The sequence below is a fragment of the Nanorana parkeri genome, unplaced genomic scaffold (genome assembly GCF_000935625.1).
Source record: "Nanorana parkeri isolate BGI_ZX_2015 unplaced genomic scaffold, ASM93562v1 scaffold462, whole genome shotgun sequence".
In the NCBI taxonomy this organism is placed as follows: Eukaryota; Metazoa; Chordata; class Amphibia; order Anura; family Dicroglossidae; genus Nanorana; species Nanorana parkeri.
In genome coordinates, this window is record NW_017306730.1 from 1,141,445 (window position 1) to 1,159,931 (window position 18,487).

The 18,487-nt window shown below is 40.5% G+C and overlaps 1 protein-coding gene across 1 annotated transcript in view; it reads left to right on the top strand.

The window, feature by feature from the left end:
• RHOBTB3 (Rho related BTB domain containing 3) overlaps positions 1-17,737 on the top strand; it is a 49,948-nt gene extending 32,211 nt beyond the window's left edge. Inside the window, exons 8-12 of the mRNA XM_018560526.1 lie at positions 578-695; positions 5,371-5,544; positions 9,849-10,015; positions 12,937-13,033; positions 17,488-17,737. Coding sequence (XP_018416028.1) covers positions 578-695; positions 5,371-5,544; positions 9,849-10,015; positions 12,937-13,033; positions 17,488-17,603 — 672 coding nt within the window. The 3' untranslated portion in view covers positions 17,604-17,737. The remainder of the gene's footprint in view (positions 1-577; positions 696-5,370; positions 5,545-9,848; positions 10,016-12,936; positions 13,034-17,487) is intronic.
• The last annotated feature ends 750 nt before the right edge of the window (positions 17,738-18,487 follow it).

Consider the following 18,487-nt stretch of genomic DNA (forward strand, 5'->3'; position numbering starts at 1 on the left):
ATATATAGTTTTATTATTTGGTTATGTTTTATTATGATCAGAACAAAAATTGTAAATGTGCCTTTAGTTCTGAACTTTTTTTAACTTTAATATACACATACATATAGTGTACTCGTGCTTGTGTGTATGTATAGCCTTTCCTAGCACTTTTATTGAAAAATATTTTTGTCTAAACAACACACAAGTCAAAAAACCCTTGCAGTGACTTTTCCTTTTATCTGATGGCTCTGTCTGAGGTTTAATTTAGACAAAAGGAGACTGACGGAATACAGCTACTGAGGCGCTGCATGTTTACCTAGCCCACAGTGCTCTGGCAATCCTTAGTTATAGTTGTCTGATTGTATAGATGTAGTAGATTTCTGCAGATATAGTAAACACAGGTATAGTGAACATCAATTTAAAAGCCTACAAACTTAAAAAAAAAAAAAAATATCCAAAACCATAATTGTTTGTTTGATTGTTCCCATTTGAGTAACCCTCCTAATTTTCAGTGTTAAGTTCTAGTTAAAGCATATCTCTGTGTGGCCACCACTTTAATATGAGAGTTTAAAAAAAGCACTATCTTCCTTTCTTATAGGTAAGACCTTTAACAGATGAATCTTTTTCCCATCGTAAGAATCCACTTCAGCTGTGCGGGTCTCTTGGACAGTTTTTTAACAACCCATTATTAGCAGATGTGATCTTCCAAGTACAAGGTAATGTGCGACTTCTGCAGGAGGCATCACATTGTGTGTATTGTCCAGAAATATTCTTCTCTGCAGTGAAAATTGTCCACTTCCTTGTGTAGAAAATCAGAAAAAAAAATATACATTCATACAAAGGAGTAATGGTCGCACAAAATCCCCTGCATTAGGTAACAATCCTGTAAAGCAATAGAGCTAAGCTTTTCCTGGCATAACCTAGTAGTACAAGGCATCTTTCCCACCATACTGCAAGCCTCACTGGTGAAGTTTTGATAAGAAAGGGTATAACTAAAGCTATAGTATACAATGTGGCTACTACGGGGCTCAGCAGAAGGGACGTGAACACTGTGTGGCATTACAATGAATTAAGTAGGCAGCAATAGCATTTGGTTACAATTATTATTATTATACAGTTTGGTAACCACCCATAAAATTACTATAGAAGCAAATAGTACTTTGTCCCACCTGAAGGATTGCTTTTGGGACACAGAGCTAAGTTTTGCTAGGGGGCCCCATCACAAATAATTACACCTCTGGTGATAAGGAAAGTTAAATTCCTATATCACTTCAGCAGATAGTCAATATCTGAGTGATTCTGCAGATGCACAGGAAGAATTCTTGATCTGTATTTGCTTCACAGCTTCTTTCTTCTTACTTACAGTGCAATATAAAACAAGGGGGAGGCTGCGGAGATAGATTGCAGGCTATGACAATGTAAAACGCAGGCAGCAGTGAGATGATCTTGTTTAATACTACATGCACCAAGCTAATTCTGAGTTTATCTCCTCAGTACAATTCATGTTATGAATCCAGTATAAAAAATATTTTAGTTCTGATCCTACAGACTCCATTTTGCTACAAGATTATGCAGAAATTTATATTCACAGTCAATTAAAAGTGTGTTTTGAGCCTGTCACAGCACATTTTAGGTCCATGTGGTTGATTAAATCTCAGTATGATGAATTACCATTTCCTTTGTTCTTCACTATATATATAAAAATATGCCAATCACCCTTGGATGTCTGTAATTCCTTTCGTAATGGAGGTGGGTATGGCATTGCATAACGTTAATGTGAATGCCTTAAGAGTGGCTTTAAATCTGTCAAAAACATGTGCAATCACAATTTAACAGATTTGTTTGGTCCAACGAAGATATTTAGTAAACTTGGTTTGCACAGCAAAAATGAACAAGCCAGTACAATACAAGTTATGCACTTATCAAATCTGAAGGCATGCACTAAGATGTTCTGTAATGATAATCATTAATATTGTATGTTCCAATAGATTAAAACAACATATTTTATGTAGGTAAGTTTATCACAACATCATTGTGTGTACACTGAAGTGAGCAGAGATCTAACAAAATTACACTTGGTACCAGAAATAATGTCGAATTTTTTAGACCATTACATATTCTTAGATATGACTTTTCTTTCAGGTATATTTTGGTTTATCAGTGAGATTCGGTGTTTGAGTAGGAAGTCTGGTTTTCGTCCAGCAAAGAGCTATGGTCTTACTCTCTATAAACAGGGCTTCACATAAAAATAAATGAGTAAGGTGGCAGAAGCAAACATTTCCCAGCACATTCACCAGCCAGCCTGCAAAAAAACACTATCAGGGTTAATAAAGAGGTTTTAGTTGCACAATATGTGGAAGCCACATTGCCTCATCAAGGCCCCTCTGTGTAGTGTGGTCCTAATTCTAATCTATGTGTCACAGACTTACCCGGCGTGTCCCCGCGCTCCAGCGACGTGTCGTCTCGTGCGTGACGTCACGACGGCTCCTCCCACTGGTCGCGGCTACCAGGGTAAAGGGTCAGCTGGCTCGTCACTCAGCGTTCTCTTGTTGTGGAGAGTCGAGTGACGAACAGAGAACCTGCAGGACTTGAGAGCCGTAATTCAGCAGCATCCGAACACGCACAACCTACAGACAAGCCAGATTCCCCTGCTGCTGTGAGCTAAGAGCTACCCAAACACCTAACTGCAAGTATCGTGGGTCTCAGACCCAAGTGCCTCAGAGACTGCTGTGTGTTCTTGTGCTTGCTAATCTTGTCGATATCTGAACTGCTATCAAACTCTCATTTAAAGCCACAGTGTAATAGTTGAAGTGCATGAAATCTGTCTGTGATCCAATTGCCTATGCAGTTCCCCCTGCTCCTGTGCTTGCCAATAGTGCTGCTGTATGTGCTACCTGTTACCTTGCAAAATACCATAGATCAATAATCAAGTGCTTGCTATGCGTATCTGTCCTGCTCTTACCTGCATGTTCCATCACCGCTTGCTATAGCTGTCATTGTTTAGAGTGGACTGTGTATGTATGCATAGAGGTGGTTACTCTTTGCTGCTTAAAATACTGCCTAAGAACTCTGCTGTCATATATATTAACACCACAGTAGTTACAGGTTGGTGCTCCTGGCGGCAGGAGTGGGTTCTGTTAACCACTACTCACAGTGGCTATTCCACCTAGTTTGCTAATGAAGTAGATGATGAGTGCGGTCTCCTAACCGCCCTTGCTGTAATTGGGAGCCGCTCACGGACCTTCCTCCTAACCTCCTTAATCCCTACGAGTTCTGCAGCTGAGATCCTGATACACCTCCAGTCACCTGACTAGCCTTGACACTATGAGAGCCTCCATTTTGGAGCATTCATAGCAAAGGATGAATTGGGTGCATGTTTGCCAGGAGGTAGCCCAACCTCCTTAAAGGCACAGGGACACACCAGAAGCCCAGCCCATTCAATTGTTGAGTATGAAAGTAAACATTTATCTGATACGGCTCCAGATCAACTGTCCAAAGTCTACTCCCTGCTGAAAGCAGAGGCAGTAAGTGGATGGTAAATGACCCATTTTCTTTAGGCAAGTTGGTAAAATTTGGTGAATGAAATAGAGATGAGTCAGCTTATTAAAGTGTATTATATTTCAGCTTGCAATTTCTTATTTGTGTTGGCTTCATTAGTTTTCTTCTGTATACAATAAACTCCCCATTAACTGGTTTCTGGTTGCTTGAGAGTTACTATTAAAAATAGGTCTAACTAATGCCATACAATACCATAACATAAACTCTGTATTGACTTCATAATATTACTGAAATGCAGTAATCAAAAGCAAATTAAGACAAATAGACACACGATCGTTTCCAGGATAATACACGCCACAGAACAGTGAGTACAAAGAGGATTTGTTTTTTTAGTTAGATGAGAGTTCTGGTTAGTTGAATACCGGATAACAGAGAGATTACCTGTATATATAACTAGGGATGCACCGATACCGTTTTTTTGGTATCGAGTATGAGTGCTGGTATTTTTTTGTTTAGTACTCGCCGATACCGAGTACTGATATCGGCATCCCGTGGTAGCGTGGATCCGGCTTCGCGGCCAATCAGGAAACCGGCTTCACGCTCCCTCGCGACACTGCAAGGCACCCTGGCTTCCTGACCAATCAGCTTCCTGACCCAGCTGATTGGCTAGGAAGGCGGCTCCATGCTACCTCATGGCACTACCGGTCAGAGGGAATCTGCCTCTGCCGGATGTGCCGGTATCGGGGTAAGTATCGGAGCATTTGGGCCAGTACGAATACTCGCCGAAATGCTCAGTATCGACACTGATACCATAATATAACCATAAAGGCTGATTTATTTTAGATCTTTTGGATACCGTGAATATTATCTGCCCCATCGAGCTACAAAAAATGTAGGGAGGGGGGCGTGCCATTCACCAATAAATAATATACACACACACTAATCGGCCATAACATTATGACCACCCTCCGAATATTGAGTAGGTTCCCCTTTCACCGCCCAAACGGCTCTGACCTGTCAAATCACAAACCATGGTGTACTCCATAAAAGTAAAACAACTTTATTAAAAGAAGGTAAAAAACTCGAATAATACTTGCATTGAATGAGCATCCAGTGTTAATTTCCCATAGAAATCTTCTGCCCTCACTAGGGAGAGAGACACCAGTGCTCTTTGGATCTATCTTCATGTCTGTAGCGTCACTCACTGACACATCACTCAGCTCCAGGGAAGTTAACACAGTAGTCAACCTATCACTGACACTGTCACTGACACTGTCCTTCCCTCTGGAGGGGGGCTACTTTTGTTCACCATGGTCCCTGTGTGTGTTGTAAAGTAGCCACCACACTGAGCTCGCTCATGTGATGGATTACAAACTCATGTTTAGTTTACTTATTTGTATTGAAATTGAAGTCCATCACAGGAGCGAGCTTAGAGCTGTGGCTACTTTGCAACATACACAGGGACCATGGGGAACAAAAGTAGCCACCCTCCAGAAGTAAGGACAGTGTCAGCACCAATTCAGAGATGATTGGAGGATCTACAGCCGAGTGATACACACATAAGATACGTTTTTGTTAATAGTTAAGGTACGTGAATATATTTTTAAGATTTAACTCCCGAGTTTAGTGTCACTTTAAGTTTATGATTCTATCTATATGTTTTGCACAAATTGAAGCTTTTATATTTTAAAAGAAAGGACCTCTTCATCTTCTGTATATATCTGTAACTAGCAGGAAGAGCCGTCATGATCTTGCATTAGGTGTTAGTCTGCTACAGGTACCAGTAAGCATCATCATGTGTATGAGTTACGGTGTATTTTACTCTAGGATAATAGTGTGGTTTACATATTCACATTTAATCGCTAATCTGTATATTTTTTTTTTTTACCATAGATGCAAAAATCCCAGCGCACCGAGCAGTGCTGTCAGCTCGTTGTAATGTCATGTCTGCCATGTTCAGTGGAAGTTACTCTGAAGCCAATCAAATTCTTATTCCTATTCATGACATGCCCAAAGACACATTCCTTGCTTTTCTGGAATATATTTACAAAGATTCCTATTGCCCCGGTAAGCTGGATTTTTTGGGGATTTAATCATCTTCACTCTGTGGGTCTGATTCGTGAAAAGTGGAGGTGTTATAATTTCCTTTTCATAGTTCAGTTTAAAGAAAGAAACATACAACTTAAATTATTACAATGCCAACAGCTCTATCTTTCTTCTTTTTCCAGTTTCCATAAATCATTTGTGAAGGCAATATGACATTTAAACGGTCGCCATTAGTTACAGCAATTGTTTACCTTGAAAAATATTTGCATGCTAACTTCCTGTACCTGGAAGCCCCCATTGATATTGACTGACATATCTGCATATGTATTTACTGATTTGAGTTTTTTGGAAGATACATTTGTTATAGAGCAATCTATGAAACTAAAGATTGTACTACCAAGGAATCAGCCACAAGTCTGGCAAACACTGTCTACAGGCAATGATCCAAAAGATCCATTAGGAAGAAATAAACACAGCTTACCCCATGAATATGTCTTCTATGCCACATCTGGTCTACAGAAAACACTCCGTCTTGGAGCATCACAGCAATAGGATAAAGAAAAGATGCAGCTCATTGGCATAGTGGTTAGCACTTCTGCCTTGTAAGCTCATTGAGGGCAGGGATTGATGTGAATGTGCAACTATGTAAAGCTCTGCATAAATCATCAGCACTATATCAATACCAATAATTAGGGATGCAATGATACCAATACTCGTACTCGCCCAAATACTCCGATACCTTCCCCAATACCAGAACTTCCATTCAGAAGAAAATTTTCTCTGATCGGTAGTCCTGTAGGGGAACATTGAGCCGGCTTACTGGGCAATCATTAAGCCGGGTGGCGAGTAATGACCCGCCTCCCGGCTTCCTGATTGGCCGGGAAGCCAGCTGCATGCTGATTGGCTGGGAAGCCGGTTTCCCGACCAATCACAAACGAGCTGGCCAAACAACATGGAGTCGGCTTCCCGGGCAATCAGGAAGCTGGGCAGCATGTCATTACATGCCGCCCCGCTTCCTGATTGCCCGGGAAGCCGGTTCCATGCCAGTGGAAGCACCGGTATCGGTATTCGGTATCAGCGAGCACCAAAAGCAAAATATCGGTACTCAATACCGAAAAAACGATATCGGTGTATCCCTACCAATAATTAATAAAGATGGCCGGCACATGGAATTCTCACAAAATATTCCTGTTGATCCCAAATGCATCTGTAAAGTTAGCAACCGGTTCAATTGGCAACTGGTTGAGGTTGCTAACTTTACAGATGCATTTGGAATAAACAAGAATATTTTACCAGAATTCCGTGTGCTGGAAAATCTTTTATTTATCTGAATGATCCAAAAAATCTTACTGAAGCTCTTCAGTGCCAGCTCAATACAAAGTAATTTAAACTTGCTTTCTGTGATAAAAAAATATAATCTTATTAGATAAATAAATGGTTGTGATCTATTTGTGGTCCATAACCTTATTAAGGATTGCTAATTTTTGAAGCATTGCATTTATATATGGTTTGGTAAAATACCGTATATGGAGATATAGGAGTCATTATTTGCTCATTACATATGCCAACCTTGCTTGTTGCTTAGTAGTACTGTTGCTGGCCATTGAGATGGATACCTTCTATGGAAAATATCTGCCACTCATGAAAAGATTTGTGTGACCTTCCACCAGAATACTCATCCTCCCTCCCTCCCTTCCCGGGTGACATTGGTGCACATGCAGTGCTTTGATTCTTTACTCTTCTATATAGAATAGGGAAATCTCCATGTGCAACATTGAACACCTCTGCCTGCCATAAAGGTCAGAACATGTCTAATTACGTCAAGCCATTCCTTATAATTGGTAGCATCACATGGTAGGTCAGGCCTTTTCTGTCATAATCAAGCATACCTGAGTAGCCATTAAAAGAAACCTGTTAAAAAGAAATGGCCAAACTAAGCAATTGCTGTGAAGAAGGCACCTTTTAATGACTTTAATAACCTTTACTGCTCCTGTTCCAGCCCCAACCTGCATTGCAAACCCTGGGAAAATCTGTGCACCTCCAGATATGATGCACCCATGTGTGTGCCTCTTGCCCCCATACAAAGCAGCTCTCATTACCGAAGTGTTCAGTCAACAGAACCACATACAAGGGGGAGTAGGAGGCATGGCAGATTGCAGGCACCAACCAATTTGGGTTTCATCAGTATCTGGAAGGATCTTCAGAGGAGCTGCAATAGGGATTAGGGATGATGACAACAGTGGGGTTGGTTCGTACACAGTGTGGGGTTTATTTGGATTTTTTTTTAAATACTGGTTTACTTTAAAGCATATCTAAAACCCAAAATGTCTTATATAGGTGGTTTTACCAGTCCTTCAATGTGGTGGTTGCATTAAAGCTAAGAACTATCTTTTTAAGAACAGAAAAAAAACATGTTGATCCTGCCAGAAATACAGTGTCAGTCTCACTTCCTGGGCGCTGAAATGGAAGGAATCTTATCTTAACTTCCGTCTGTAAACTACTTATCCCATCAGCCTCAATTTAATGGAGAGGAACAAAGGTGATGCAATGGCTGCTCCCATTGATACAGTGGATAAGTGAGTGTAACTACCCAGGGACAGGAAGTGTGTTATTTGCAGGATTACCAGGTAAAAATAAAGGGAAAAAAGCCAGACAAAAGAAAACTAATGCAGCCAACTCATTAAAGGACTGGTAAGCTACAATCTATTTAATTTTTGCTTTTGGGTTTAGATGCGCTTTAATGTGCTACTAAATATAGCATGTGCCCGTTTTGTTATTTACCAACTAACCCCACGAAACCTCAGTAATGTAGTTGATCCTTAGTCTTGTGTGTCCTTGCTTTAGAATCTTGTACTGATCTTGGGAGGAGTTATGTAGAGCTAACTTGTCATTTCCAACTGCTGTGTTAGCTGCTGTGTCTCCTACGGTAAACTGTATTTCAACATGCATACAGCAGGTAGGTGGGTCATAGGTGTGATCTTTACAGTGATTGACAAGCTAGGTCAGATACTCCACAGCAGCCTCTGATCCTCTGATCATACACATGACCTCAATAAAGTAATCACATGCCAATCCAGAGCAGTGCAATGCAAAGGGCGACACTGCTGCCATTTCTATGGAGTTGAAGACCATGTCTGTTGTGACACTATTAAAGCAATCAGATGCTGGGATCTAAGGTACATAACGGACACTGCTTGCCGTGCTTCTACAAACAAGTACTTCTAGGGTTTAAGTATTACAGCTTTATTGCATAGTATCTTTTCATTTTTGACCATATTTCAGTTTTAAGCAGAGAATACTAATCACATGCCTGGTAATGCAGATGACCACTAGAGGGCAAATTTAGTAAAACTAAACATTTTGTCAAAAATTATGATTAAATAGTACAATTATTTTTTTTTTAAATGTACTTACTAAAAATATACTGGTTTTTTTTTTGGAGCTGTATATTTGCAAATGGGCAACATCAAACTATAAAGCAAAATATTCAAAATGGGTTCTACAGTTTTCATTATTATAACAAAAATGTATGCGTTCCTTGTTAATGTGGGATTCTTATAAAATGCAGTATGGACACCCCAGTTGTTATCTGATAAGTCCAAAATTAAGAACACTCATTAAGTTTATATTGTTTTGATGTGTTGCCATTTTTTTCTAGAAAATGACCAGATTATGTTTGTTTAAATCACAAGAAGTTTGAACTAGGATTTCATATGCAATCACTTTAGCCACCAATATTAATATATACAGCGTGTGTGTGTGTGTTCCATATCATCTTTCTTTGTTGGGATTCTGTTTCTCCAAGTAAAGGCTCAGGGTACTTTCACACCAGATGCAGTGCGTTCCCGTCTGATTCTGACCGGAACACACTGCTCACTTTTTTGTGGAGCAGGAGAGGGCGTGGCGGGCCATTGAAGTGAATGGCACTGTAGCCATGTCCTACGGCCGCAATGCGATCACCCGCACGGAATCGCAAGGCACATTGTGCTTGCGGTCCAGTGCGGTGCAATCAAAATAGTGCATGCAGCATTTTGATCGCAATGCACCGGACCGCAGGCACAATGTGCCGGGCAATCGCATTGCGGCCGGAGGGCGTGGCTACGGCACCATTCACTTAAATCGCCCGCCACGCCCCCTCATGCCCCACAAAAAAGTGAGCCGGCCGCAATGCGATGCAGTGCGTTCCGGCCAGAATAGGACTGGAACGCACTGCATCTGGTGTGAACTTACCCTTAGACATTTCATAGAATAGTTATGTTATATTCTGTTTCTGGTATGGTGTGCACCTGTAACTACACAATCATTAATTCCATGTCCTTTATTAGCTAGCATTCTACAAGCCATGTCACTGATGATTTGCTCTGAGATGTACCAGGTGTCTCGGCTACAACACGTATGTGAACATTACATCATCACTCAGCTCCAGAGCATGCCAAGCAGAGAGCTGTCATCGTCAAGCCTAAGTGTGGTCTCGCTACTTAAAAAGGCCAAGGTATTGTCTGATACTTCCTGCACATAACCAAATATATGACAATCCATAAAGAGGGTCAACTTACAATGTTAATAATTGGCTCTCAACACTGAATAGAAGAAAGAAGGATTATCAAAATATTTTTTCACTTTACAGTTATATGGGAAAACCATAATGGCTGCTCATTTCAGCTATCTTCTGGATTTCTAACAATAGTAAATATGAGATGATCAATATCCCTTTCATCTATTTTCAGCCAGATCAGGGACGAATGATCCTCTGGACTGTGCATAGCAGTAGACACCATGACCAAACAAACTCAGGGGCAATCACTATCTGGCAGTGTTGGTTATATGTGACCAACCATTACTGTTCCCTCTTCTCCCCAGAAATGTCCACATTCCATGCAATATGAAGATTTGCAGACAATCTGATGATACATGTTCATAAAAATATCTGTGAAAGAAGATGATACTGATATTATGTCCAACGGCATCAATGGTCAGCTCAGCATTCAATTTTTACCTGTATATTCATGCCTTCAAGACTATATCACCATCAAAAACTTTATTACATCATTAAACTCCTGCCAGAAATGATTTTATTTTGGACATCGGGTGCTAAAAGCTCAGCAAGGGTTAGAACCTGTTTCCAGTTTATATAGTTGCCTGTGTCCTCATTGTGGAGATTCCCTGAACCTTCTAAGTGGTCTTCAAGGCTGGATGTGAGGAGGAAAGTCAGACTCTGAATTCACATTTAGACATTCTAGCCCTTTCCCACTCTACCCAAAATTGTGAAAAGTTTTAATGGAGTCCTACTATATATGAGAAATGAGATTAAAATCTTGCACAGGAAACCACTAAGCTGTGTGACTCCATTTTCCATCTCAGCTGTAATACTTTTTCTGTATTGGAGGTGCACAGAAGTTGTTTGCTGTGATCTGCCATTCTGCATAGATGAATATACATTTAAACCTGTGAATCCAAAGTTATTGGATGGCTAGGTGTGATGTCTACGGGTAGCGCCCTCTAGATATCCTGCCGCACTCCTGACCGGTAAACGCCTTATAGAATGAGTGCTTAAATCCGAGAAGTAAAGTATGTAACTAGCACACCAAGGATCTGTGTCCAAAATGTCTTTATTGATGTTCGTGCATTTTGTGAAGTAAATAGCAACATTTCTGCGTGGCCTCGAAACGTTGCTATTTAGTCGACAAAATGCACAAACGTCAGTAAAGTGGTTTTGGACACAGATCTTTGGTGTGCTGGTGACATACTTTACGTCAATGGGTACTACAACACAAATGTTGGTACACTTTCAGTATTAGGAAAGAGCGACACAAGCAATTTTTAGCAGCCCAATCACATTATTAAATTGCTAGCAATTCTTCTCTAAAAGTTGTGATAAATGGCTAAACAGAAGGATCAATGGCTCACTATTGTGTAAGCTAAAGCATGCTTTAGCAGTTTAAATCTATTGGATCTCCTGAAGGGTATTTGCTGCTTTGTGGGGTTGTGACAGGTTTTCCTCTCTTCCTGTATTGTCTGTTGCATAAAATGGAGCGTGAGAGAAAATCTGCAACAGGGACTAAAGCTGGCCATACGCTGTCATAGGCTGAGCGAAGAAAAAAAATAAACACTCATCCATCCACACTAAACAGTGTGGATGGATGAATCTCCTGCTGTGTTCTTTGTATTCTGATGGCAGTGTGCGTGCCACTGAGAATATCCAAACATTAGCAGCTGCTGATTGCTTGCTGTCACTGTTCACACAGAATTTTTCATCCAGCTCCTTAGATTTTCTGATCGAAGGATGTGAGACAAAAGGGTGCCAACCGGGGGGCCCCCACTGTGCAATATTCACCCAGTGTATGGCCAGCTTTAGACTGAAACAAAATCAAAGAGAGTTTCTATCCTTCTTTACAGTATAGGAAGTGAGAGTAAACTTTGTTGAATGGAGGTTCTAACCCTTCAAAACTTCTTCAAAACGAATAAAATTTTTGGCTGAACCTTAACTGCGCATTATCTCACTAATGCTCCAATTGACTGTGATTGATACATACTACCCTTAGCAATTAATCGCTAGTGATTTTAGTAGCACGATCGAGCTACAAAAAATTGTCCTTTATAACTTATACATTAGATTTATGGTTCAGGTTAAGAAGTTGGTTCCTTTTCAGGATTAGGTTTAGGTTAAGGTTAAATTCCGTGGATAGATAGAGGTAAGTTTAGGGTTTAGTCTAAGGGTTAGGTTAAGCTTTAGTGACATGTTTAGGAGTTGAGGTAGATTAATGGCCAGAGGTCAGGTTAAAGTTGTATTATTAAATATTCAAGAATAAAAAATTCAGCTATAATTTTTTGTTTTGTTTTTGTAGTTAGACCATGCCAAATGTATACGGCAACAAATGTCAAATTAAAACATTTAATATTTCTTGACCGAGACAATGAATTTTAAACAAAAAGCTCAAAGAAGGGCATTTGCAAAGGCAGTGACTGTAGCCAGTCAGCTGTAGTCAGTGTTCAGGTATTCTGACAACAGCAAATCTGGCAGGGGGGATTCACTGGATGGGGTGATCACAGAGCTGAATGGAAAAAAACGCATGATTACTACGATTAGCCTTCATACCTGGCACTTTGCCATACTAATTGCACCTAACTTTTACAATCTTGCACAGTGTTGAAAGACATACTTTAGGTTCATGGGATACTTATGAGAATGCTGCATTAAATAATCATTGGGTACTCTGACACCTAATCAAGTAGCCTCCTGCTTCTATGAGAAAGACTGCACGCAGTCATAAGCTCCAGAAACATTACCTTAGCTCTGGTGGAAGAAGGGTCACCATCGGACATGACTACTGTATCTTAAAATGAAAAATATGCATATACCATATATTCATGATATACTGTGTTCTATTCATTACTCTTTTCCCTGTTTTGCAGTTTTATAACTCTGAAAGCCTGTACACGTGGCTGCTCTATTTTATTGCTGCACACTATTTAATCTTCAGTCAGAAGTTGGATTTTCAAGATCTTTCAGGTACTTTATCCTTTACGTAAGGAAAGTTTAAAATTAACTCCATTACAAAAACTAGAGGCCACCACCTAAAATTGGTGGAAAAAAAATTCCAGCACAAGGGGCGAAGGGGGTTCTTCACAGTAAGATCAGTTAGGGTCTGGAACTCACTGCCACAGACAGTGATTTCAGCAAAGAATGTGGAATTGTTCAAGAAACTTTTGGACGATTTCTTAAGGGACCGTAATATACAGGGGTACAGGTACTCCTAGAATGAGATCCTAATAGGTTGGACTTGATGGACTAATGTCTTTATTCAACCTCAAATACTATGTAACTATGTAACTATGTAATGTATGTGCAAATACTGAAAGTGTCCACTATAACACAGAATCAAACAAATGCAAACAAATAGTTGAGGAGTATCTGCTTCAAAATCTGATTTGACTGCGTAGGTCATATTTTGTGGGTCATTTAGTCATTAGGTAGTAAAGGCCAGTACCTGGAGTTTGGGGACTGGTTACACAAGAGAAAGCTTACATCCTACTGAAAGTTGCCATGGCAGATGAAATCTTTCACTAGGATGCTCTCCATTAGCACCCCTGAATACCAGTAGGTAGAAGCTTCACGTTCCAGGGCCACACCCCTGCTCCATTGTGAGCCACCCAGAATACTTCCTCTGTCAGTAGACACAACCTTACTAGAATAGAGGCTTATCTCCACTCCATTAGTGCCTCTTTGGGTCAGATAGAAAAAAACAACCCATTCTCTTTCTTTCTGAGCACTTTGTGGGGGTAGACAACTACTCCCTTTAGTAGAACATCAGATCCGGTTGTGCCTAAGCCCAAGTTCTCCTCTTCTTCTTCCCGGACCTTGACCGAGGCTATGCACACATTTTCCTTTAGCCTTTGCCAACACCTTTCCCTTGTAATTGCCCACATTATCTTTAGACAGGTAATTTTTATGGTGCAAAAGCAGTAAGTTGAGTCCACACAGTTGTGTTTATAAAACGTATAAACTGGGTTTACAACCTTAGGGTTATGGTGCTATAGCAACAACAGGAATAGTCTGGCTTTAGTTTGTTCATTTTGCACAGAGTATTAGAAACTCTCCCTACATGCCTTGATTCCTTAGAGGATAAATAATACGAAGAAAAACACATGGGGAACTCCTTAAGGGAGATTAGTGAAATATCTATACCAGTGTTGTTCCTTTGTATAAGGACTTTCTGCTGACCTGACTCCCCCTTACCAAGTGCCTATATCACACGCCCTCAGGCTGTATTCTCACCTGAGCACTTACAGATTTTGTAGTGCTTTTATTTGTGCGTTTTTTCAGGCTGCAGCTTTTTTTGTTTTAGCCAATGAAAAGCTATGTACTAGGAGAAGGAGATGGTTGTTTAGCCTTAAAAAACATTTTCAAGTGTATTTAGGTGATTTTCTGGCACTTCCATTAAAGTATGTGGGGCCAAAATTGCCCCATTTTGCTGCCAAAGTAGCGCATGTACCCAATTTTGAGTTGTTGGACATTTAGATGTTTTAGGCTTCAAGCTACAAAACCTTCAACTGTGAATCAAGGTTCACACTCGCAAATAAAATGATCTTTATGTGTAGTTGTAAAGTGAACACAGGAAGTGCAGGGTCAAAGGGCTGTCCTTAGTGATCATGCCTTGTTAGAGATGTGTAAATGTTAATGCCCCATACTCCAGGTGCTACTTTTTTCCCATAAAACATATAAATATATATTTTAAAAAAATAGAAAAAATCTGGGTCTTGTTTATAAGCAGAACCACCATTGTGAACTGTACATTACATTGACTGCTTTTACTTTTACACCACCCACCGTGGGACTACATGTTGCCTACGGTTATTACTAGAGAAAAAAATGTCAGGCCAAAACTGAAACCAAAAATGTATTTTTTTAAAATTTTGTATTTTTATTTATTTTTTATAAACGTTTTAATTTTTATTTTTTTTAATTAAATCATTTTATTTAATAAAGGGCTTTGGGGGAATACTAAGGGTCTAAACAGACCCCCGATATTTCCCTTTTAAAATAGAAAAGAGATTGAGGGCACAAAGTCCTCAATCTCTTTTTCTGCAGCCCCTGTTATAAGTAAACAGGAATCCTCTGTGAGTGTTCCTGTTTATTCATAACGTGTGGACATAGTGGGTTTACTATAACCACAATCATGAATGAACAGGAAGTGATATAGATCGCTTCCAATTCATTTATAATTGGGGACACAGTAAACATACTCTGCCCTCAATTTTTTACAAACACTCAGTGATCACTGATCGCTGAGTGTTTGTATTCACTTTCCATCCTGGATCGGCTGTCACAGGAGGCCGAACGAGCAGTGCGGGGAGCAGAGTCGCTGGCCGCTCACAGCGCTCTCCTCCCGCATCGCTCGGCCTCCTGTGACAGCCTCTCTCCTCCCTGCTGGGGCACAGAGCAGCGCCCAGTGGGGAGGAGAGAAAGCACTGCAATTTTAGCCCAAAAAATTAAACTTTCGGCACTTTGCCAAAAGTGCCATTTTCGTCCGATACATTTTGGGGGCCGAAATATCGGTGCATCCGTAGTTCTTACTGGTTTACTTTACTTTAAAGTGCCACCATATAATGCAGCACCATACTGTAACTCTCATTTGTAACTCTTCATTTGCCTGAAAATGTTCAAAAGTGAGCAGGCAACACAAAATAAAAAGTTGTAGGTGTTTGTTAGACCTCTTACTATTCTGTCCTGGCATTTGGCTTAGTGTCATGATAAATGCAGTAGATATATGCAAAAAGTTTTTGTTTTTTTTAAACGCTTTAAAAGAGGTTTAAACTTACCTGTGTCTTCTCTACGCGCTCCCGTCCAACGGGGGCGGGCACATGCGCAGTTCAGATTTTCGGCCGGGAGACGAGGAGAGACACAAGGTAAGTCTATGGACGCATGCACCCGCATGCAGACACCGTGGGACAGGAAGTGCCAGCAAGGACAGAGGAGTCAGCGCTGGATCGGAGACCCGCAGCAGTGCTGGAGAGACAGATTAAAACCACAGGAAAGAAGAAGATCGGATTAAGAAACATCATTTAAGGTAAGTTTTTTTTTGTCCATAAAAATAGAGCTGCAGCTAACGATTATTTTCAAAATCGATTAGTTAGCCGATTATTAAGTTCAATTAATCGGATAAAAAATAAAATACATTTTAAAAAATGGCTCCACTGATGGGACTGCTAGTTTGTATTGAGATTGTAGTCCATCACAGGAGCAAGCTTGGAGCGGTGGAAGTAAAAAAGAAAAAAAAAAGTGTGGTGTGCAATATAGTGAAATGAAAAGTGTAAAATTATACAGCAATGATGAAGAATGGCATCGGCTATAGAGGACTACAAAACCCAGCAATAGTACATTATACAGCGCAATGCGGAATACCACCAGCTATAGAGGACTACATAACCCTGCAGTAGTACATTATACAGCGCAATGCGGAATACCACCAGCTATAGAGGAATACAACAAATCACAGCAATAGTACATTATAGCTGGCGGTATTCTGCATTGCACTGTATAATGTACTATTGCTGGGTTTTGTAGTCCTCTATAGCCGGTGCCATTCTGTAGTGTGCTGTATAATGCATTATTGCTGGGATTTGTAGTCTTCTATACAGCGCAATGCAGAATACCACCAGCTATAGAGGACTACAAAACCCAGCCATAGTACATTATACAGTGCAATGCAGAATACCGCCAGCGATAATGTACTATTGCTGTGATTTGTTGTATTCCGCTATAGCTGGTGGTATTCCGCATTGCGCTGTATAGAAGACTACAAATCCCAGCAATAATGCATTATACAGCACACTACAGAATGGCACCGGCTATAGAGGACTACAAATCCCACTATCCCAGCAATACATTATAGAGCACCATGTGGGGGAAAGTGCAGGCTTACCTGAGCAGTCTTCCAGCAACTTGTTTCTGAGATCGGGCCTGTCTATCGGCGGCTGTCATCTGCCCACACCTGCTTCTCTTTACTTCTCCCCGCGTCCCTGTGCCGATCGTGGATGTGGGCAGGCGGTGAGCATGAGGCGGGGAGGAGGTGCGGCGTGTGCAGCGTTGATGTGGCCCGGTGGGTCTGGCAGCGCCGAGCATGAGGTGGGGAGGAAGTGTGGCGCGCAGCGTGTGTGAAGCCGTGAACAGGACCAACCAATCGGAAGCAGATTAATCAATGATTGAAAAAGTTGACAACTTTTTCAATCATCGATTATGTCAATTTAGTTGTTGCAGCCCTACATAAAAATAAGAAACATCTGAGGGACTGTGAGATGAGTGACCCCTTGGGGAAACCCAACTCAACAAAGGTTCTTACTCTATCAGATTAGAAATGGCCATGCCTCATTCCATTTGTCATCTTTCTTAATGATAGACTTGCCCATGTAAACATTCTGTAAACATTCTGAGACTTAATAGTTTTTTTTTCCTTTTTCATGCAGCTGAAGAACTGGAGTTTGTAGAAAAACACAGGTGGCCTTCACACTTCTACTTGAATCAGCTTGCAGAATATAGAAGATATATCCACTCCCCGAAACACAGATGTGTTGTCTTGTGAATAGAGCATGCCATGTATCCAGCACTCATTTATTCAGGTCAAATCAGTTTTTTATATATTTATTTTTGCTATGGCCTTTAACATTTACCTTTAGTTATGATGGGATATTCCTCAATCAATTTACTATGCTAAGCTGTAGTGAATTAATAAAATTATAACTGCTGATCTTCTGCTTATTGCTACTGTTTGTATTAAAGAAAGCAAATACCGTTCTGTAAAACATTGAGGGGAATTTATCAAAACTGGAGCAGACAACATCTAGAGTAGCTGTGCACAGCAACCAATCAGCTTCTCTCTGTCACTTTCAAATCTTAACTGAACAAACTGAAGAGAGAAGCCAATTGGTTGCCCTGGGCAGCTGCTCCAGATTTTGTCTGCTCCAGTTTTGATAAATTCCCCGCATTGTTTTTAATTGTCTAGAAGATGACAAGTTATGTTAATGGGCCAAAAATGGCAGATGGTTTTCTTACCCCTTTTTGTTAATGTAGGGCATCTTCCTTGTCTCGCACATTATACCGACTTCTTCCTGAATTATACATTAAATTGCCTGCTTTTTAAAGCGTATACCTAAATTTAAATATACATCTTAACAGCCCTTAGTTTGAGTGGCTGCATTAATTATTTTTTTTCCCGCCATTTTCACCTGGTTATTCTGCCAGGAGTAACACACTTCCTGTCCTAGAGTGACAATGCTCACTCACTGTACTGTATTAGCACAACAGACACTGGACAGGACTTGAGACACCTCCTCCTCTCCATAACACTGGGGTGGGGCTCTGTAGTCCTCAGGAAGAACTGGGAACAATAGTAACGGATAATAGTCAGCAGTGGCAGAGAGCTCAATAAGTTTTCATTTGACAGGATTTCTTGCAAGATCAACAGGT